The following is a 22,860-nucleotide window of genomic DNA, read 5'->3' on the forward strand; positions in this document are numbered from 1 at the left end:
GGCTCTACCTACAGCGGCAGTACCATCAGTGGCCACGGGGGGCGTCAGTCCGTCACCGACACCATGAGCAACTACAGTTTCCGGTAAGCGTAATAACTAATGGTGAATCACAGACATGTGAGGAGCTGCAACGACAAGGTGATAACTTGATCAGAACATTAATCTGCAACTATTTTGACAATTTATTAATCGCTGAATTTATTAAATACCAAAATGTTTCTGCTTCTACAGTTCTTGCGTGGATCCTGATGATGAAGGCTCTGAGGCGGGAGGTTCCAGAGGTCCCAGTCGAGCGCCGTCCTCCTCGGCCCTGTCCGAGCTGCTGGACGGACTTCGTAAACGCAGAGCCGGCGGTGATGCAGGTGAAGAAGCCGGCAGCACCGTCTCCCTGCCCGTCTATCAAACAACCGCAGCCGCAACTCTCAGGCGAAGAACCTCCGCCCTCTCTCTCGGCCCAGGCGACCTCCAGGAGCCCCGGCCAGGCCCCAGCATCCTCAAACCGTCCTCTCCGCTCCTGCCTCGTGCTGCCAGTGCTCGCTCCATCGGTGACCCTCCGACATCTACTGCCTCCTCTACATCCAAACTCTCCCGCTTCAGCTCGAGTGACTCTGTCTCATCCCTTCCCTCGCTGCCACACCTCTCCTCCATGGCGTCCTCCCTCACTGCCCGCCATCGCCCTCCCTCCTTATCCATTCCAGAGGAGGACTCAGAGCAACCCCTCCGCTCTGTGACGACTCCCATCAAGCGCTCCCCTCAGGCACCAAGGCGGTGCATTCTGGGTAATCTTGTAACAGAAGACGGAGGTGAAGCGTCTCTGGGTTCAGAACCTATGGTCTTCCAAAACCGCCGCCTGACTGGGGATAACGGACGTGACGACGCAGCCTCCGACATCCTGCCCGCCATCCGGAGAGCCCAGTCCACCAGCAGCCTGGCCAGCTCGGTCAGAGGAGGCAGGAGGGCGCTGAGCGTCCACTTTGGAGAGCTGCCTCCTTCGACCCGCAGCAGGAAAGGCTCTGAAACTGAATCCTCCAGCTCAGGTGGATCAGGAGGAAGTAGTCAGAGCGGCGCGCCCAGACGGAGGTTTGAAAGGCCACAGGGAGAAAGACTGGAGGCGGAGGGCAGCGAGGGGGGAGACGTGGCTTCGGTCATGAAGAAGTACCTGAAAAAGGAGGTTGACTGAACCAGAGGAGGTGAGCTGTCATCGTTATTTATGACCACTGAGGGTTCTGGTTTTCCCTCATGAGAACTTTTTGAAGAAATAATGTGTTCGGTGGTTAACGGTGAAAGACACAAGACTTTTTTAAGATTTAAAGACACATTTTAATATCAAGAATGTTGCAGTTATATTATAAAAGATTAAACACAACAAGTCTGACCTTGTAGGAGTTATGGGAGAAGGGGAGGGTTTCAGTTGTGGGTTAGGGGAATCCCCCCCAAAAAAACAATACTCCTAACCTCTGAGATCGATTGTTATCAGGAAATGTGACTGTGCGAATGTGATTTCATGCTCAACCCACATCATTCATTTTTGTGTTCTGGTTGTGCGGGTTGTAAAACAGTGACATCAGTGCCTCCAAAATGAGAACTCGTACTCCCTGCCGAGAGTAGGTGTAGCATGATTCATAAATATCTCTCCGGTCCGACTCGAGGGTATTTTTAGTTCAACTTTCAGCGTGATTCCTGGGAGTTGAATCTGAGGTGTTTGATGAATACAGGCCCGGACCTGCACAAACGATCCTTTCTGCTCTGACCATCTTGTCTTTGTTTTTTTTCTCTCCCATCAGCCTCTTTGTGTGTCCACATCCAGCTGTGAGCTTCACAGACAGACTGAAGACTGCAGGAGCTGCAGTCAAAGCTGAGAGAGAGAAATACTTCACGAGTCAACAAGGATGTTTTTTTGAAACGTCCTGAAAAATACATTTGTTCAAACCAAAGCACTCAATCAACTGTATTTTCAGATAAGCACTGTTTGTATATGAATAAAAAAAGGAAAACTTTTTTGCCTTGTCAGTTTATTTAGCTTTTTCTTGCTTTAATCATCAGACACTGTATGCTTTTCATGTTTTTTGCAATTACAGAACCAAAAGACCAATATATATTTATTTCTGCCGCCAACTCGACACAGAAAATGTACTAAAAAAATGAAAATCACAATAAATCTGCTCATATTGACTACTGCAGTTGCTAATATACAGGAGCAGCTCTGCAATGTTTAAGTTATGGGTTTTGGTGAGCGTTCAACGAGTCGACATCACTAACGAGACTGTTGGCTGTGTCATCTTTATAATGACGTATTTTCACAGTCTGATATTTTATTAGTTTCATGACAAACTGCGACGTTCTCAAGTTTCAAAATGATCTTTTAAATTGATGAACATCATATGTGTGATTCATGGTTTTAGACAGTTTAGAGGTCTGCTAATTAAAAGGAGTAAATTTGAAATATCTAAATACTCTAATTGTGTTTTTTTAGATTTAAATTCTCACTGGAAGTCAAATATGATTTCAAATGTGTAACTTTAAAAGTGTGACAGCGGGGTAGTCTTTCAAGCCATTTCATTTTATGACTGTAATATTTTGCTAAAATAATAATTAAATTAATTATATACATTTCATCTGGGGAGAAGTTGGACTTGGATCTTTTTCAAGGTATTTCTGTAAATCAAGCCAAAAGGCAGAAGTATGGAAACAATCTGTAAAAACATGTTCAATCTTAAGAGCATCTGTTGTTTACATCAGGGAGAAGCTGACAAATATTGTCTTTTACAGGAAAGTAACTGTGTGCAATGAAAAGAAACTTTCTTATGAGGAAGAGAAAAACAGTGTTTCATCGTTTTCTGTCTAAATAAAGCCATCTATATTCACAAATGGGAGTTGTGATATGATGAAGATGATTTCTAATAAAAGTATTAGTGCACTTTTGTCCACTAGTTGCAGGTCCATGGTCAAACCCCATAAGAGCCCATGTTAAAATGCACAGGTAAAATAAACACATTTAAAGCCCTTTATCTAATGTTTCCCTTCATGATAACTGCACTGGGTGAACTTACATATAACTCAATAATTAAAATTATATTAAGGTTTAAAGTTACGCATAATTAGGGGGCGTGGCCGCTTTGAGTGACAGGTACCCTGACCACTGAACTTGATCTGTCGGACACATGATGTGTCTTTCTGTGCCGGTGTTTTTGGATTAACGAGGGTCTCCTGCCCGGCAGACAGCAGCTGACTGCTGAGAGGAGGAAGGATGTAACGCCTACGTTACGTTACTTCTTGGGCGTACAGAGAGGAGATGGAGAAAGTAAAGACGCTGGAGGAGAACAGAAAGAAACGAGTAACTGGTGAGTGTAACTTTGCTCTTCCGGTTCCCCTCATGGGACATTATTTGTACAGAAGAGAGTGAATGAAGAGAGGCAAATATTTTTTTAATCACACATATGATGTTTGTTAATTTTAAAGATAATTTTCCAAGTCAAGAAAGTCTCAGTTTGTCATAAAACTAATAAAATAATGGCTTTTCGAGGGACTGTAGTTCTCGGTACTTCCGCATTGAGAGCCGAAGCCACGCCCCTTCCGGTTTCCTTCATCGGACCTTTCGGAAAAAATATGTAAATTAGTGAATAGAGCGAGACAAATATTTTTTAATCACACATATGATGTTTATTAATTTTAAAGATAATTTTCCAAGTCAAGAAAGTCTCAGTTTGTCATAAAACTAATAAAATAATGGCCGTTCGAGGGACTGCAGTTTTTGGTACTTCCGCATTGAGAGCCGAAGCCACGCCCCTTCCGGTTTCTGTCCCTAAAAAAATATGTAAAAATATTTATTTGGATCCACTCGGATTGTGCCATGGATCACACATATGATGTTTGTTTATTGAAAAGATAATTTTTCAACAGCCGCACGATTAAATTATTTTTGCCCATTCAAGTTAGCCAGGCGCTAAAACGGAAGTTAGCCGGCTCTGTCGGTGGAAGTCTCTGGATGTAATATAATGACCACACAAATGAAAACATACATATGTATATTATATCCCATCAATGCCATTAGATCCTCCTAAATCCTGCACACAGGACCTCTAAGTAAATGTACTGGAAAGGCTACTCGCTGTTAGATATTTATATATTTACACATTTTTCTCAGGAGAGTCATTTGAACACAGTGTTATTTTTCAGCAACACTCCACAGTATATTCCCACAGTTATTCACACCTGGAAGCTGTCCAGTGCGAAGCTGTACATACAGCAGCTGAACGCGTTGAGGTGCAGCTGATAAAGAGAGAATAAGGGAGAGAATTTCTCTTTTTCTGCACATTCATTTTACAGCCAGTGTCTGAATATCAGGTCAATGGGCTGCTAGCCCACAGCGAAAAGCTTCCAAACGTGATCTAATCAACAATTAAAATGTTCTGTAACGCTGGATGCTTAAACCTAGAGACGGACCTCATGTGTGGGGTCAGTTCATGTGACCACAGAGTGTGTGCTCGAGATAAAGTAAGCCTCCGTGTCTGGAGGTTAAGGCCAAACTGTCAGCACTTCATTGGATATGTTTTCCATGTTCTTTATCCCCATCTGTTGCTCTGCATGAGCCGAGCCAGAGTTCAGCTAGAGGTAACATTTACTGCAAGTAACCTCAGATAAAAACCATCTGCAGCCGGCGGAACGAGCAGATGAGACGTCTGCACAGTCTGAAGGAAAACTGTCCTCTGCGTTAGAGCCAAAATCAAATAAACTGAAGTATTTCTGTCACACTCCAGGGTTCCAGCTGGCTGTAACATTATTTAGTAGAGCTGCAACTACTGATTATTTTTCATTGTCGATTAATCTGTTCATTATTTTCTCAGTTAATCGATTAGTTGTTCGGTCTAGAAAATGTCCTTTAATGTTGATCAGAGTTTCCCAAAGCCCAGGGTGATTTTCTAATATGTTGTTTTGTCCACAGCCCAAAGATATTCAGTTTACTGTCATAGAGGATTAAAGAAAAACAGAAAATATTCACATTTAAGAAAATGGAATCAGAGATTTTTTTACTTTTTTTCTTTAAAAAAATACTTTCAATTTAGCATCCTGCTAAACAACTGAAGCAGCTGGGGATTTGTTTTAAAATGGAAAAGAACAACCGAAAAGCTCGTCCAGAGTAATCCAAGTCTCTGGAAGCCCTGAGTTCTCAAATTGATTTGAAAATACTCTATTTCCAACCTTTTTTAAGCTAAAATCTTCACTGTAGCTGCTTAGCTAAAGCGTCAGTGCGCACCCCCTTTGAAGTGGGTGCAAAAGCGCAACCGCACCTCAAAGGTGTAAATATTTTTGAGTGAACTGTTCCTTTAAGAAAATACACTTACTTTCCTACCTTTGTCGCTATGGCAATTTGGCAGAAATGCCGTCTTCGTCATTGGCGAAGACAGTTGTTTTGGATTAAGAGCAGCAGACTTTGAGACCATCACGGACCAACCAGACCGCCCCAGGGAGGAGGAAAGTTGGAATAAGAGCCATGCTGATCAGCTCCTGGCTAATGTCTGTCTGGAGCGAGGTGGACACTGTGTTGGTAACATCGATGCTCACACACAGTCAAGGTTGATGGGCAGTGTTTCCCAGATGTCGAACTTTCAATATGAAGATGCCGACCACGTTATCATCAGCGTCTTGTTGCTGCTGCTTACATTCACCCCGACGCCGATTCAACAGCTGCAGGACATGTTAATGTATATTTGTATATAACTAACTGTATATATGCTCTGTTTGTGTAGCATGAAGGAGTTCATTCAAACTTTCATTTCGTTATGCAACCTTGTGTTGTGTAATGACGAACAAATGACCCTGTACCTTGTACCTACCTTCTCATTAATTGTGCGGCCCACAACTTAACGTTTGCTTCATCATCTTGCTGTCAGTCCTAATACTGCAGGAAATCAGCTCTGATATTACCTGGTTTTTAAAATCCCAACACACTGAACCCACTCTGCCTAATGAAATCTTAAGGTGACAGTAATGATAGGAGTCATGGCAACCAAGATAATTAGTTTATAAGAATATCTCCGGCTTCTGATGATAGGCTCATGGATTATAGGCTTAATTTTATGGATTTAAATTATCTGAAAGTCTGATGGAGATTCCACTCTGAGTCTTGAACTCTGTGAAATGTTTATGCAGCACCCACACAGCATCTTAAGCTCCGTGTTTCTGCGATTGTTTAATCAATGTAATCTTTACCATAAAGCACAATAAAACACTCCCTGAATGTCTGCAGGGCCTGGACGTTTGGGATCGATTCACTCTCTCAGAAATCATCGGTGTGGTTTTCACAAAGAAAGAAATGAGGGCTGTGAGATTCTGTCCATTTCCTCTCCTGTCTTATTTCTCGCAGGAGAAAAGTCGAAGAAAGGCAGGAGAGGAAACAAACTGCAGTAAAGAAGAACAGAACAAACACAACATCCTGTAGCATTGGTTCAGAATTCTTATTGGTGATTTCCCAAGAGTCTGCAGCTTTTCCATCCACTGCAGATGCTTTTTCACTGATTTGTTCTTTCTCTATGGTTGAAGTTATATTTCTCAGGCATAGCTTTTTACTTTTCTTGTTGAAATAAGGAACTATAGTATTGACACTACCTGCTCTGCCCAGCTTTGTTATTGTTACTGTTGTTACTGCAAAGTACATAAGTGTTTTTTAAAACAGCGGGTCCTCAATTCGAGCCAGAAGTAAACAAAAGCAACTTCTCAATTCTACATCACAACTATTGATTTTTCCAGCTAAAATAACAACTGTCAGGGTAAATTTTATTCAAGCTACCTAGCTAATTAAGCTAATGTTAACATCCCCTGTGTTAATCTTTTGTAAGCACCATCTTAAGATGACTTTTTAGTGTTTCCTTTGCCATCGTCTTGCTGGTCAGCTCTCCTGACTCTCTCCATGCTAAAAGTTAAATGTGACTCCTGTTACTCTGCTGCTGGCCCTGCTGCTGCACGGAGTAGACGCCTTCGGCAGTTTGTAATCATAGCATCTGTCGTCAGACTATTGATTTTTTTAAAAGTAAAACTACGGTGGGCAAGTAACGTAATCGGTGTTAGACTGGAAACCGTGTAACACCGGGAACACCAAGTTATTTATAAAGGAAAAATATCTGCACTCTCAAAAATTAATGTGCATAAAGATGTTTACTGCTCTTTGCATTTTTTTTCCCTTATATATGAAGAAAATATGAGCAGCAGTGCTAACAGTTGTTTGGCAAGACATACAGTACAAATGTATTTCATTTTTTAGTTCAGTGCTGCTGTTTGCAGTTTTGTATTATTATGTTAATAAATGTTTGCGCGTTCTTGTAGTAGTTGAACGCTGAAGTGGCCCTCCTACGAGATGACGATAACAGTGGCCCCAAGATCATTTAAGTTTGAGACCTGTGCACTACAGGTAGTAAACTAGTTAGGTGGACATGCTAACGTTAGCATGGGAAAAGATGTCAGAGCAGCAAACAGAAAGTTCAGTCCATTCCTTACACTGTTGCTCACGTTTTGGTTTTGGAAAGGATAAAAAATACATTAGATTCAAGCATAGAGTTCAACAGTACACAGGTGACAGTAGATGATTGGATTAGATGGATGATTTTGTGAATTACTAATCTGTGTCTAACTCATGAAGCTGTTTAAACTACTTGTTTTCATTTGCTGTAGCAGATCTACAGAGCAGTTGGATTTCTACGAAGCCTTATTTTGGACTTTTAGACGATAATCCCCCTTTTTAACAGCTGTTCTGTCAAATTCCTGGGAATAATTTTGGATTATCCGACTTGTGCACTGAACTCTACTAGCTGTTAAAATGTGCTGTAACTTGTGGCCCACTTTAGCACCTCAGCGTGATGAAGTGTGTCATACTTAAGTGTTCACTGATTGGCTTGATGCTGGAGTGTTGACCTAATTATCTTAAGTGGCACTGTCGAGTTGCAGATCCCTTGACGATTTAATGTGACTCTTACAAGACGACTGTAGTCCAGAACGATGCAAAGGGATTTATAAAGATCCAAAGCAAACATGATTATTTGATTAGAGCTCAAGTTGCAGTCAGTGTTTATTTCTCAGTGTTACCACACAGGATCAGATCAGAGGGTTATCTTAAAAGCACTTTCAGGCACTTTGAATCATTAAAGGTCCTTCACATGTAACGTCCCTGCCAGTACATTTATTTCTGGCCAGTTCTTCACTTTCTCATCTTTCTGTGATTATTTTTTTACAACATGACACTTGAGTTAAAGGTTATTGTCGTGCTGCTTCCACCTAACATTTCTTGGTTGGAAATGAAGAGAAATGAGTCAGAGGAACAAAGGTCTTTATTATAGTTAGAAGTTTATTATTTTTGATGTTTCCAGTTATGACATTATGAATCCATTATGGCTTCATTTAACATCTTAGAGGAACGATGTACTGGCTGATCCCTAATTTTTGGGTTTATTGTTAGGTGGCAACCTCTAGTGGCCAACTAATAATTACAGCAGCAAAGGAGGAAGTCAGGTGATGGATCATAAAGAGTGACAAAGTCCGCATACGGAGGAGGACAGGGAGGATGGTTGGATCGACAAACACAGGACTTTAACCCGGGAGACCGCTGCTTGTGTCCCGTGTGAAACAGTTGTATTAACTTAAGACTTCTGACGTAGTTAACTGATGTCATATACATGATTTAACGTAAGTTATGTTGCATAAGTAACATACTTATTTTAACCCAAACCACAATGTTTTTCAAAACCTAACAAAGTAGTTTTAGTGCCTAAACTGTGACTGTACAATAAAGGTCCAGTACGTCTGTTGTTGGTACGCTGCAATGGGCATGTCGTTCTGGGAATCATTGGCAATCGAGCTATTTGTCTTTTTTTAAGTATGAAAATGTGTTTATCCAGTAAATGTATACGTTCTATATACAATATAAACCTTGCGAAGGATTTATATTTGACAATGACGGATGATACATTCAAATCAAAGAGAACATTGTCACACTGCTCATGCATTGTCTTCATTTCAAAGCTAACATACTGTACGTGTGTGTCTGTAATCTGTATTCCTTTCATGATCAGCGAGTAGATATGAACCCCGAGAACGCTGAGCGAAACAGTCAGCTCTCATTAGGAGCTGGAGAACAGCTGCACATTAGGTATGCCACATCAGTAGGAGACCTTCCTCTGTGATTACATCTCTGCTGCCACACGTTCTCATTGCTACATCCACAATGAGCAGAAATTATGTATATTGAGCCTGATTGTCCTCACTTGTAATTGCTGTATGATTTACAGTAATAGTCCTGCGTCACGGAGCTGGTGTTTCACTCCCCCTCTGATGCCTGCGAGATTGACTCCTGCTATTGAACATGCTGTCGCGGTTAACGACTTCAAATAAATCCCGCTTTATGTTCCCCGAGTCCTGTTTATGAAATTGATGAGGGGAGGCAAATAAAATTAAAACCAAGCGATTAATAATGGATTGTCTGCTGTATGCGAGCTACTACAGTCTATAGATCAGCAAGCTTCTGTTTGTGCGAGGCAAACAAATGTTGGCTATAGCTCTTCTATTGTGTGTTATCTGACTGCTGCAGGCCGTTGTAGCCAAATGTGGCTTGTTAAGGAATCTTAACAATAGAGGAGCTATGGAGGATCTCCACTTTAGCAAATCTTCACCGCCTCAGGGCATGTTACACTCAGAGCCGAACACACACACACTGCAACAGCCACAGTGTGTGTATGTGTGTGTGTGTGTGTGGGAAGGAAAGGAGCTTGTGCTTATGAGAGAAGTCAGTGCATTGTGTTTTTTTGTCCTGGAGTTAATGTAGGAGGGTTTGTTGGTTAATTTTATGTCCCAGACGAGCTGTGGATGGAAGCAGAGCTCACTGTGTAAACTGTCCTGCTCAGTGACCTAAAATATCGTCCCCAGCAGCTTTTGTAGACATGGCATTGTGTCGAAGACACTGTAGTCGAAGTAAGTGGTGTGTAAGTAAGTGTGCACAATGGAGGGAGTGAGTGCGTGATGTTGTTTGTCTGTTACTGCTGCTGTCTCTTTGTTCTGTTTTTTTTTCCTGCCTGTCAGCAGTGATGCTGGTTAGACTCAGCTGTAAGCAGCTTCACCACATGGTGTTTCATAACTTGTCAAGAAACAAAAGCATTTGAAGGAGAAGGTTTGTAAAAAATTCTATATTCTTCCTGTTGTCAACAAATCCCATGAAAAGCCTCGAACCAACAATGGAGCTATGGTTGTTAACCTAATTAGTACGCAAAAGATTGCAATGTGATTGGTTCTACGTACAGTAGATCTGTATTTCATGATTCCTGTAACAATTTAAAGGAAACATGATGTATTTTTGGTCCAACTAATGAATGTGAATGTGAGCGTTGTTAACTACTGCAAGAGTTAACAAGGCTCATAAGTATGCATTAATAAAATGGGTAATGTTTCATATCGAGTAATCAGTGCACCGAATTTATCACAAATCCAGCGGTGGGCGATATTATATAGCCCAGCAAACGACAATAACCGTTTTCAACGCGAAAAAAAAGGACATTCAGTGTTGGATTAAAAAGCTGCTGAGAGGGATTTGATTGCGCTGGTGGGCTCATTAGCGGTATGGGCATAAAAACTAAGTCTGTAACATGCAGCTTTCCAGAGATATTTAGTCTGTCGTATATTACATATTTGATGTTGCATATGACCTTGTTAACGACGAGGTTGGGTAGTAATTTTTACTGCTAAAAGTGAAACACTGCTGTAACGTGACTCTAATAACGTGTTACAAAAGAGGTATTGAAGAAGAATAGCTCAGAGCAATGCTTTTAATGCTCAAAAACGTATCAGTTGCCTCATACTGTCCAGTGCTGCTGCTCTGTATTCCCCCTCTGTCTGAAACGCTCTGTTTTAGGTCCTGTCTCTTTAAGGACCCCCCCCCTCCCGAATACCCAGTGTCCTCTGATTGGTCGGCTCACACACGACTGAGCCAAGTGTATCCAGTCGGCTGTGTCGTGTTTTTAGCTTCCAGTTAGCTTCACTTCTATTGTGAATATAGGCATAAATTATGCACATGTGTGACATGGTGACATAGTGTGATGTCACAAAGTCAAAGAATTAAAGGCGGGACTACTGACGAGGCGTTTCAGGAGCAGTGTTTTCTGTGGGAGAGAGGAGCTTCTGTTGGTGGACTTTTTAACTTTAACATGCAGAACCTATAGAAAAGTAGTAGCTGACTCCAGACATCATTTTTAGGAGACGGGGCTGCTCGCAAACAAAATGGACCTTTTAGTTTTTTCTTTGTAATTGATGGTTGATTCCCATTTGTTGACCGCTGCCTGCAAGTCTTCATTCATCCAGCCTTTGTATTCACCGCCACACCGCCACTCAGCCTGTTTGTGGTAATCATTATAATTGCCTTAATGTTTTTGCTTGTTTGTTCATCATTGTCCTCTGTATCTTTGCAAAATTGTCTTTGCAAAAAAAAAAAAAAAAAAGGAGGGAAGGAAGGCTCTACAAAAGCACCGTTTCTTTTTGTTCTGGGTTCAATGTGACCTCTGCACCTCAGCCATGTAGTGTGAAGACAGAGATGTAGAAGCGTGGAGCAGGCTGTCGCTGAGCTCGGCTCACTGCGGAGGCTTATCCTCCACTCACATGTATCTGAAAAGAAAACACACAAGCGCAGCGTGAGAACCAGAAGCGATGGGAGGAAAGTAGAGATAAAAGAGATGAGATTGGGGGTAAGATGGAAGAGTGGGGAGGGATTAGACAGAGGGAGAATGAGTGCGGATGAGGACGGATGACACTGTGGTGGTGGTGGTGGTAGGAGGAGGGAAGGGGCTGATCTTTCACAGAAATAATGATATCTCCGCTCCTTCAGAGGCCGTTGTCTAATCATTTTATTCTTCGGTTATCAGAGATGGAGGAGACGGCACACTGCCGTGTTGGCACACAGCCAACACACAGAGCTGCCTGTGTCTGCACAGAAAAGCAAAAATCAGGGAGTTTATTCATGCGGACAATGATCCTTTTTACAGTCTCCGGATAATAATCACAGCAGGACACCAGCAGAGGAATAATACTATACAGATGATGTACCGCTGTTACAGCGAGGATATTCTGAATATTTGCTGTGGAGGGAAAACTTGCATTGAAAGAAATTCTGATTTAGTAAAGGAGAGCTATTAGGCTATATTTATCGTATTTATTTTATAAATATTCTATATTTATGTTTCTTGTTAGGCGGGGACCTCTAGTGGCTGATGTAATTATTACAGCTACAAAGGAGGAAGTGAGGAGACGCAGTATAAAGAGCCAAAAGTATATAAAGGGAGGTTGAGAATGGATGGTTTCAACAAGACTTCTAGTCAGGAGGTTGCTGTTCATGTCCAACGTTAAACCAGAAGTCAACGGTGAGTTCTTTTCACTGAGTAATTTAGTCGAGTTACGTCACGTAAATAATGCAACTTACTTCTGTAATCTCAGTATGTTTGTAACTGCAATTACAGAAGTAACATTGTTATTTTTAGCCAAACCACGATGCTTTCTAAACCTAACCAAGTAGTTTTTTTGGCTGCAACAAGCATGCTGTTTAGGGGACAGTGATATATCCCATTTTGGGCCCATTCATTTGTTTTTGTATGATGATGTGTTGTTATATGAGGTGTAACGGTACACAGAAGTTTGGTACGTGACGAAAAAATCCCAAATGCATAACACAAGGTTTCTTTTCATTTATCTTGCAGTTACAGTTTGTTACACCTTGTTAAGATATTAGATTTTTTTTTTTTAAAATGCGTTTAAAAAGACAATAAAACAAAGCAAAAGTTATCCAATAAATAGTTTCAAATAAGAAATTGGCCTTTAAAAGACGATAACAAAAGCAAGCAAATACATAATTACCAACTATAAAGAGCTTATTTATCTAAGTTATTGCAAAGAAAAGGTCAGACTTCTGTTCTTCTGTAACAGCATTTCTCTACTCTCCGTGTCTTCAGCACTCTGAGTGGACCGACGCTGAAAACGAGCACATAATAAATGTTTTCTTTGTGCACAAGTCACGTCCTCTTTCTTTGAATTTCCCCTGTTCACGCTCTGTTTTTCCCCTCGTCAGCTCGTCTGGATGTGTCAGCAGCTGAGTTACAAGTGAAAAATCATGCAGAAAAGGGCGAGACAGCTGTTGTAGCACACAGTCTAATGAGGTGTGTGTGCGTTACTTCCTTCGTATGAAAGCCCAAACATGAAACAGACAGACAGACAGACAGACAGACGGACTCTCGTTCTCTGTCTGTCTGTGGAGCTTTTTTTATAAATTGATATCACTGAATCATTTATAACCTTTTGTCATGCATTATAGACAGGCCCAGAGAGAGAGGCAGGGAGAGGAGAGTTTGAAGCCTGTTATACAAATGTTATCTTTTTACATGGAAAAGCAAAGTGGGTCCGACCAGCTCAGATATGTGCGAGAGCCATTTTTTTTTGGTCACGACCACCTCCATGTAAAAGAGGTCAGTGACAAACCCCACAACCATCAGCAGCTCCGCAGCTCCCCTCAGCTCTACTGGAGGTTTTTTCAGTTTGTTTTTGCTTCGCTCTCCCAGCTCTCATCGTGTTGTTTCCAGCAGCAGCAGGCAGCTGTTTCCGGAGAAAAAGCTCTAAAAAAGTCACTGTACACATCCTGCTCAGCACCAAACAGCAGACAGTGTCACAACTCCAGTCAGCTCCTCGGAGACCGTCTCTTGTCTGTGTTGTTTTCCCCTCTCCAGAATAAGATCTAGAGTGTCCCAAACACAGTGTGTCAAAAAAAACTGTGCCAGAATATCAGGATGTCCCACTGCATCCGGTTGCATTTTGTAGTATGCGAGCCGTCAATGCTTTACTGGCTATTCTGGACATTTTCCTTCCTGAGCACAGACAGACAGGTGACGGCTCATGACAGCAAACTGCAGATGGAGGGCAGGAAGTACTTCATTGTGTTTATGTTAAAAAAAATCAGTACAAAAGTAACGCATTATAGTAATATACTACTTTAAGCAGTAACAGAGTTTTATAATGCGTTTCTAATAAAGTTACTAAGTCGGGTAACACGTTATCACCAAAAATTAAGACCCACCGTGTCACTGGCAATTTGTTTCAGCTCATTCAAAGAGGCGCATAACGATATAAATGTTTTACTGAGAAATATTTACAATATTAATGAGGATATAATACAAACTCAGACATTTTTTTTTTTTCCATAACTGAATAAACAAGTAGTTCTCAGAGGAAAATAAGGTCCCAGAACTCTGTTTGAAGATAGAAAGGTGGCAGGGTCCGCCAAAATTGTGTTGTCCTTCAAGGTCAGTTTGTTTATTCAGTTTATTCAGTCATGAAAAGAAAGAGAGTTTGTTAATTTAGTTTGTTTAGGCAGAAATAAAACAATCAATGAAGATATTTCTCTTCTGATTAACATTTCTTGAGAGTTGTGAATATTGTCATGTGAAGTCCATCGCTCGTCTGACAACTTTGTCAAGCAAACACAAAACTTCTCCCGACAGGAGACATATTTTCTCTTCTTCCTGCCCGGTGTTGTTGTGTATGTTTGTTTTCTTCATGTTGCTGCCTACAACATGAAAAGTGTCTCCACCTTTTTCTGTTTAGCTTACAGTCCACGGCAACCGCTGGAGAACAGCAAGGCTCTGGTCAGACAGAGAGGCGTCTTTTTCAGCTGTTTTCTACAAACACAACACAAAACATAAGGAAAATGATGATGATCATTGAGTTTTGAATGAAAAGGTTTTATAGACAAAAGAGACCAAGTTGATCTGAGGCTTCAGGAGCAAAACAATATTACCCTCTTCCGTTGTGTAATGCAGTCACCTTTCTGCGGTTAACACAAAAGTAGTGTAACCCCTTACTCTGCACAGACAGCAATATTGTAAATAAACGTACTACTGTCAAATGATAGTAACTAATAATATGTTATACATTTTAGAAGTAACTTGCCCAACACTGGTTGTAATACCCAAAGTTCCTGGTGATACACAAGAAGCATCACAAACTCTCAAAATGCCGACTGTGGTCTGAAGGAGCAGAGTTGGATAACGCTCCTCTGTGCAACTTTGAGGCTATTATGTTTGTTAAATGTTACATTTATTGTTTTTTTTTCCTTTGCTTTGCTGGAGTTTGTACCCCTGTGACTCAACAACAAAACCAGCGGCAATAAGTAACTAACTTACTTCCCTCCATCTCGTCTATTGACTGCAAACTGCAAACAACTACACAACAATCAATACTGCTCGTAACAGTACATACATTGTGAGGACAGCCGCAGTGCTCCGGTATAAAGAAAGAGTCGGCGATTTATAACCCTGCTTCTCTTTCCTGTCATTTCAGATCCAGTAACCACTTTCCTGCCATTCCCATCACTTTACCTCCCCTCTCACCTGCTCACCTGTTCCCACTTTCCCTCATCAGCCTTGCAGTATAGATATTGGCCCATTTCCACTTCCCCCCTGCCAGACTTTCTATTGTGCTTACACTTTAGTTTTCCAGCCTTTTGTCCTGCCTGCCTGACCCCTTTTAGGATAAGTTAGGCTGTTTAGACCTCGTGTGAACTTTTACCTAGCATGCCTGTCCCTGCCTCACGCTTCTGGGTTCAAGCCTGACGGATACAGTTAGAGACCAGCTGGGGAACGTAGTGGAGCATTTAGCAGGTAAAGAGACAGATATTTCCCTATAGGAGGTGGTGAAGAACAAAAACAGAACTAATGATTACTTTTATCAGGTGGACACAATGCTCATGTTAATCAGTACCTTCCAGACTTGCGATTAAGCAATTTGTTTGCTAACAACTTCACCATATCAGCTTTATGAGATGATAATATGTCAGTGTTGTGTTAACAGCTTGTTGCACTACATCCAGGAGGCCAAAAAAAAAATCAGTGAGAGGTACTAAATTATGATATTTATTCCCAGAAGAGTCCCCTTTGTTCTAGGAAACCTGGAAGCTTTTGAGGAAAGGGTTAAAACGACTCGTTATAAATCCTCCGAGTGTGGATGTGGATTCAGAAAGTATGAAAACTTAATGAGATGGAGCGAAACACACACAAAAAGGCTCACGAAGATATACTTACGAAGAAACAGAACCCCATAATGAGCCTAAGAGGTGAATTTATTACCTGAAGACGGAGCCAGGCTAGCTGTTTCTCTGTGTTTCCAGTCTTTATGCTAAGCTAAGCTAAGCTAAGCTAAGCTGTTGACTGTAGCTTCGTATTTATCAAACAGACATGAGAGTGGAATCCTTCTAAATATCTTTTAGCAAGAAAACAAACATATTTCCTAAAACTGTAGCCTACTTAAGCAAAAGTTTAACAAATCAGAGGTAAATATTATTATTTATACTCTACCACATTTATCTGACGGCTTTAGTTACTGGTTACTTTAATAATTAAGATTTTTGCATGTAAGAATATGTAAAGATTTTATAAAATATGAAGTTTTGTTATAAATTAAACTATCCAACAGTTAACAGAAAATTAATTGGGAACTATGTTGATAATCGAACGTCATTTTCCAGCTTCACACGTGAAGATTTGTTGATTTGTCTTAAATAATGTTGAGGTTTAGATCTTTGTTACAGCCAACAAGGCTGCTGTCACACCAGTAGATAATTTTGGGGACACCTGAGGACATTTCCAGCGTTTTTTGTTGCATCAATATGGATGTTTTTCACAGGAAGACGGATCGTCTCTGTTCGTGATCGTGGCAACCAAAACATATTTAAAGCCGAACCGTGATGTTTTCCTGACCCTAACATTGTGCGTGACCCGTGAACAGAGCTGAAGCACAGCGTTGTGACAAGAGAGAAATAGAAAATTGAACCTAAACAAACATAAAAGAAACGTTCAGTTGTAACTCATCTGTGGTTTTGCAGAAACGTCCCTAGCTAAAATTTATTCTGGCGATTTGGTTGATTTCAGAATGAAACATGAGCTCCTCCTCAGCCACTAACAGAAAAATCCTGCTTTTACATAATGTACGAATCAGGATGATCTAATAATATCGTATATTATAACAGTCACAGGAGACATTGTACTGCATTTTACTGCATTTCCCTTTTCTCCGTGCCGTGTTTTTACAGTAGTATTAGTAAACAGTGTTGGGGGTAAAGCGTTACAGTAATATAATGTGTTACTAATAATATTTCGGTGGTGTTTTACTGCAGTTATGTCACGTAACACGTTACAATCCACGTTACAGACCGAAGTGAAGCGTTTATTGTTGTTGTTTTTAATAAAGTCGAGCCTAAAAGACAACAATGAAGCCTGAGGACACTTCAATTTACATTCTTGAATCGCACCATGCATCCCTTGTTCCGTGGACTAAAATAAAAAGGCACAGAAGAAGAGATGTTTGTCTTGTTGTGTCATTATAGGCGACATTATAGAAGGTATAGGTCTGCTGTGTTTCATATTACTGAGCCTACAATTAAAAATATTTATTCCTATCATAATATATCAGACTGCGATCCTTGACTGCCTGCTCATCCCTGAGTCCGAGGCAATTCCTTTATTTCAAAAGATGTCAGCTTATTTGGGCATGTTGTTGAAACTAACTAATTTATTACTCTACGCAGACATAATATATTACTTTAACACGTGATATATTGCATTTCGAGTACTTCCTCCACCACTATCTTCTCCTGGTGATGCCACTATACAACTACCAATAATATGACAGTGAAATTAATGACTATTGATCTTGATTTTTTTTTTTTTAAAGTAAACACCAGTGTCTCCAGTGGTCAGCATTTATCAGCCCTGCAGTGTGTTCGGTTCACCCCGAGGCTCTTGGATTTGCAGGAGATTGCTACAGTGACATACAGCTACTTAAACAGATTACCAGGCTCGGGGATGAGATGGCTCGTAAGTCAGCCCCTCCACCACCACCACCACCACCATCATCATCTCCACCATCTCCACCACCCCTGCAAACACACACATCCCCTCATCTATCCAGTAAATCTGCACTACATGGGACTCTCTCTCTCTCTCTCTCTCTCCCTCTCCATCTTATGTAAGTGTGTCCTGATCTTGCTGCAGCCCACAACAGTCACCCTGACACATATACACTCTCTCTCTCTCTCTCTCTCTCTCTCTCTGAGCAAAAGTTTCATTATCATTAAGGTCAGCTCCGTGTGTGCGCGCGTGTGTGCGTGCGTGTGTGTGTGTGTGTGGAGGGGGTGGGCGGGTGAGGAGGGCAGAGAGAGGGAGAGAGAGAGAGAGAGAGAGAGAGAGAGAGAGAGAGAGAGGACAGAAGAGTCCGCGGAGGAGAAAGGAGGACAGATCGGAGGCAGGAAGCAGGAGGCGCGCTCGGCTCCTTGCAGTCAGGAGGATGCTGCGCTGACATGCGGACCGTCGGCTCGCTCTGATCCGCTCCCGGCTCCACCTGCCCGACTCTACTGCACACCATCCCGCATCTTCTCCTCCATCCTCTTCCTCCACACCCCTCTCCCCTCTCTCTCTCTCTCCCCCCCCCCTCCCTCTCCTTTTTTTCGGACCGGCTTCTTGGTCGCCATGCCGCCGGCCGCCCGCTCGGTCGGCTACCGGCTCCGCACCGCCTTCCCCGCGGTGCTGTGCATCGGGCTGCTGTGGAGCGGCGTCTCAGCAGGAGGTACAGTCTCAATCTCAATCTCAATCTCATCTGATATAACCCCGCTGCATGTTTGTCTCCACTCTTAAATCCTCCTCCTCTGTCCTGGCTTCTTGCCCAAGCTGAATGACAGCAGCTTGAGTTTTTTTTTTTTTTTTTTTTTTTTTGTAGTCGCTGCAAAAAAAACAACAAAACAACAAAAAGCCACAGATTCCTGGGCATCCCTGATTTTGTTTTCAGACATCTCTACTCGTAGGAGGAGGAAGAGGAGAGAGAGAAGCAGCCTTTGAAGTCTTGAAATAAACGCTGTTGCGGGTTATTTGCTGTGCGGGGAAAGCTTTCCAAACCAGTTCAGGCTGCACAGGCATCCTGACACACACGGTCCATGTGGACCCGAGCCCACTCGTGTGCGTGGGAGCTTTCGATCAGGAGAGAAGGAGATCACCTGTCAACAAGCTCTGCAGTTGGACTGTTTGGTCACGCACAGAGTGGGAGACAGAGGGGGGATCCCTCCAGTGTGAGCATCAGCGGTTCAAATCGCAGAGAAAATGTGAGAGGAAAGTTGAACCATGCAGTGGACTACAGATTAATGGCGTTCATGTTTGTGTGTTTAATTATTTGGGCTTTGATTTCACTGAATTGTCAGGATGTTTTTTTCTAGATTTGTGTTGCATTCCAAGACATACATGACAAAACACAACATTTAACCAAAACACGTGGATCTATTGAGGGAAATCTGGATATAGTGTCTTATGAAATCAAAAAAGTTAGACTTCATGGGCGTAGAATCAACCGGATCTTTTGCGTTGTGCGGCCCATAGAGCGTGCGCACCAGAGACTTCCACAGGCTAACTTCCGGTTTAGCCCCTTGCTAACTTGAATGGGGCTAAAATTATTTAATTGTGCCGCTCTTCTAGACTTTCCAGATGTTATCGGACTGAATGAATCAAGTTATGACAGTGAAATGAGTCATTTCCCCGATGTTGTCAGTCACTGTTTGTATTGGTGTGCCTCTGCGTTGGATCTACGGTGTACCTACAGCGTAGCCTCAGCGTTGATGCATGCCTGATGTGCACCTCCTCAGAAATGTAACTGCACGTTGCACAGACTCGCACCGCAATGTCTGCGATTGGTTCGCTGTGACCTGTTGTTTCCCCAGTAAACACACCATCCTCTTCGGCTGTTGCAGTCGCTCCTGACTGGTCGGCTGCTGCTCTTCTTGGGAGTATCTCTAGGGCAAGAGAGAGCGGACAGGCTGGATGTCCATGGGACAGGCTGTCTGTTGGCAAATCCCGGCTTGCCGAAACCAGATGGTTCAAGCCAGGAGTGTGTGGCCTGGCGGCCCTCCCTGTAGACACTCTGCCTGTCCGCTCTGTCTAGCCCAGTGACACGGCTGTGAGCTGAAGAGGATGGTGTGTTTAAAGGGGAAAGTACAGCTGGCAATCCGCCCACCACCACTAGCAACGCAGACACACCAGCGCATACGTATAAATGCTAACTACGGCGTAGGCCACTTGCATAGGTCACACTGTCAACTCTGCGTAGAGCCTACATGCAACTTTAAATCAGCCTTTACTTTTTCAAATAGGTGCACCAGCACATCATTTTAGGTGCATCTAATAGTACAATAGTAGAAGTTCTGGGTTGCCAGGTTGTAGAAAATCCTCCTCCATCATTCTTTTTTTTCTATTTTTGGATGCCCGATAGCTTCCAAAAAGTGGTCACCACTCTTCCTACGTCTACACAAAAATAATAACAATAAAAACAAACAACAGTTTAAAATCACATAGTATAGATAAAACAATAAAAGACAACAAAAGAAAGAAGCTAATTATAAAGATTAGAAAATAAGTGAAATGACTACAAGTGAAATGACATATGAAAGGATACACAACAGAAGAAACATCATGATCAGGATCCAACAGTTCATCCATCTCAACCTCTTCCCTCTGTGGACTGTCTCGCTCTATATTAACGCCACCTGACTTCCTCCTTTCCTCCAAGTGTTTGCTGCTAGAAGTCTTTGTCACGTTTTTTGGGGGATTTGCTGAAACAACTGATGCTGTTTATCTTGGGAGGACAGCATCATGAGCTGTGTTTTGTCTGCTGTGGCTCATTGGGAGCTTTATCTTTGAAGATGACCCTGGTGATGTCTTTGTACAAAGATCTCAGAAGTATTTCCTGTATATTTAAATCCAGGCTGTGTGGTCTGCAACATAAATGATTCTGGTCTGTTTGTTCAGGATCCCTCAGAATAACACTGATATTGGACAAATCTGCAATGGACAAATTACTGGATGTCCAACACCAACACTGTAACAGTTACCATGATCTTCCCCTGACCTGAAACATACCGTAGTTTCAATGTGCAGATATTGTGAAAAGAAACAAACATGTCAGCATAAGGCGATAAAAAACGAGGTTTGCAGATTTGTCCAATATCCACGTTGTTTCCTGGTGGCTGGTTTGTAAGACGTGATGCTGCAGTAACTCGTGTCTGTCTCATGATAGAGATGTGATTGGATCAGTCCCTCTGTGGCAGATTCAGGGTCAGGGTTTTCTGTAACACATTACTCAACACTGTCTCCTAGAAATCACGTTTTTAAAACTACATATTTACCTGAAGCAAATCCGTTTTCCTGACAATATCTGCTGGTGGCAACTAAAGCCAAGAGTAAGCCAAGTAAGCATTTACCAGCAGTGACAGTCGAACGAAAGATCCAATTTAGTTGCATAATGGGAAGTGGAGGATGATGTTATTTGGGTCTTGACCCATCCGAGGGACTTAGAGTCTGGATATTTCAGCCTCTGCTGCTTCAATTTTAACCACTGTTATTTTAATCTGTCCACTTTATGTGAATACAATACCAAATACAATGTTGCTCACACTCATGTTGCTGAATCTTTTCTCAACTGAGCTGATTTTCTTTTGCATTTCATATTGTTTGAGTCATTAATTAGGTAATTAGGGAACCTCAACACATGGTAATACACAGAGGTGGAAAGAAACGAAGTACAAGTACGTCATTATTGTACTTAAGTAGATTTTTCAGGTATCTGAACTTTACTTGAGTATTTATTTTTCTGACAGCTTTTGACTTTTCCTCCCTACATCTGACAAATGTCTGAACTTTCTCCTCCTCACATTTTCAAAACAGGCTCGTTACTTTAGTTTGATGCATTTGAGGGGAATTATGGATTATTTTTATTTTTGCGTCATCGCACGCCGCCTCCCCAACAACACATGACTGATTTCAACCTATCAGTGCACATCACGCACGGCAGACGTAGCAAGACGAAACAAAGATGTAAAAGACGTAAGAAGACGTAAACAGACAGAGAGGGAGGCTGGAATGGGGAGAAAAGGCGTGTTAGTGTCTCGTATCTGCAGAGATTTTCTTATTTTCTCACTTTGTTGCTGCTCGGGACGCTTTACCAACCCAAAATGTGGCTATTTGACGTCCTGGGAATGAGACTCAACAATCAACTATCTTTGTGGTGCGTTTAGGAACAGCTGGAACAAATCCTACTGATTCTACCTTTAACTTTAATAGTCTTTGAATTATATTAATATGACGTGAGCTCCAGTTAGCTTTGACCAGAAAAGCCTGTACTTTATTACTTTTACTTGAGTAAAGAATGTGTGTATTTTTGCCACCTCTGGTAATACATGAGTATGAAATGCCAGAATTAGCCAAGAGGCTGTTTTGCATCAGTAGTCCCCTCCCTAAGATGTTCAAAAGGCTTCCTAAAATATGTCAAAGCAAAAAAAACAGAGTTGTTTAGAGCCTTAAAGTCATTAATGACATATAAACAATTATTATTGATTAGTGACTTAAATAACCTTTTAGCTTAGGTTGTACAGATTTCAAGGATATGATTGCTTTCGAAGATACTCCAAGAAATGACATCACGATAATCAACAACACTCGTTGAGGCAATGGTGGATTATTTCTATTGCAGCCTTCATCAGTACCTGCAGGCACGCTGGTTGGATTATGCAGTGCATCATTATTCTCATCACAGTGAAAGTTCTTGACGTCTGTCATGGCTTCATGTGATTCTCTGTGATTGATTTGAACTCTTCACTGAACACAATGTTCCAGAAGAATTCAGCACTTTCACGTTACATTTGATTTTATTTTGAAAATCCAGAGTGACAGTTGGTGTCATAGAGCTGCTGAATGTCCTACGACTGTCAGGGGAGGACTTCTTCAGTGTGTGTGTTTTTAATAATTTACAGTCACGCACACA

General features: G+C 41.8%; 2 protein-coding genes across 2 annotated transcripts in view; both read left to right on the plus strand.

The window, feature by feature from the left end:
* LOC141005934 (unconventional myosin-XVIIIb-like) overlaps window positions 1-1,980 on the plus strand; it is a 43,738-nt gene extending 41,758 nt beyond the window's left edge. The window contains exons 42-44 of the mRNA XM_073477999.1: window positions 30-83; window positions 232-1,190; window positions 1,785-1,980. Of these exons, the coding sequence (XP_073334100.1) occupies window positions 30-83; window positions 232-1,180 (1,003 nt within the window). The 3' untranslated portion in view covers window positions 1,181-1,190; window positions 1,785-1,980. The remainder of the gene's footprint in view (window positions 1-29; window positions 84-231; window positions 1,191-1,784) is intronic.
* A 1,280-nt stretch (window positions 1,981-3,260) lies between these two features.
* The window catches only part of sez6l (seizure related 6 homolog (mouse)-like), a 71,887-nt gene continuing 52,287 nt past the window's right edge, over window positions 3,261-22,860 (plus strand). Inside the window, exon 1 of the mRNA XM_073478354.1 lies at window positions 3,261-3,341. Within this exon, the coding sequence (XP_073334455.1) occupies window positions 3,293-3,341 (49 nt within the window). The 5' untranslated portion in view covers window positions 3,261-3,292. The remainder of the gene's footprint in view (window positions 3,342-22,860) is intronic.

The sequence above is a fragment of the Pagrus major genome, chromosome 12 (genome assembly GCF_040436345.1).
Source record: "Pagrus major chromosome 12, Pma_NU_1.0".
NCBI lineage: Eukaryota > Metazoa > Chordata > Actinopteri > Spariformes > Sparidae > Pagrus > Pagrus major.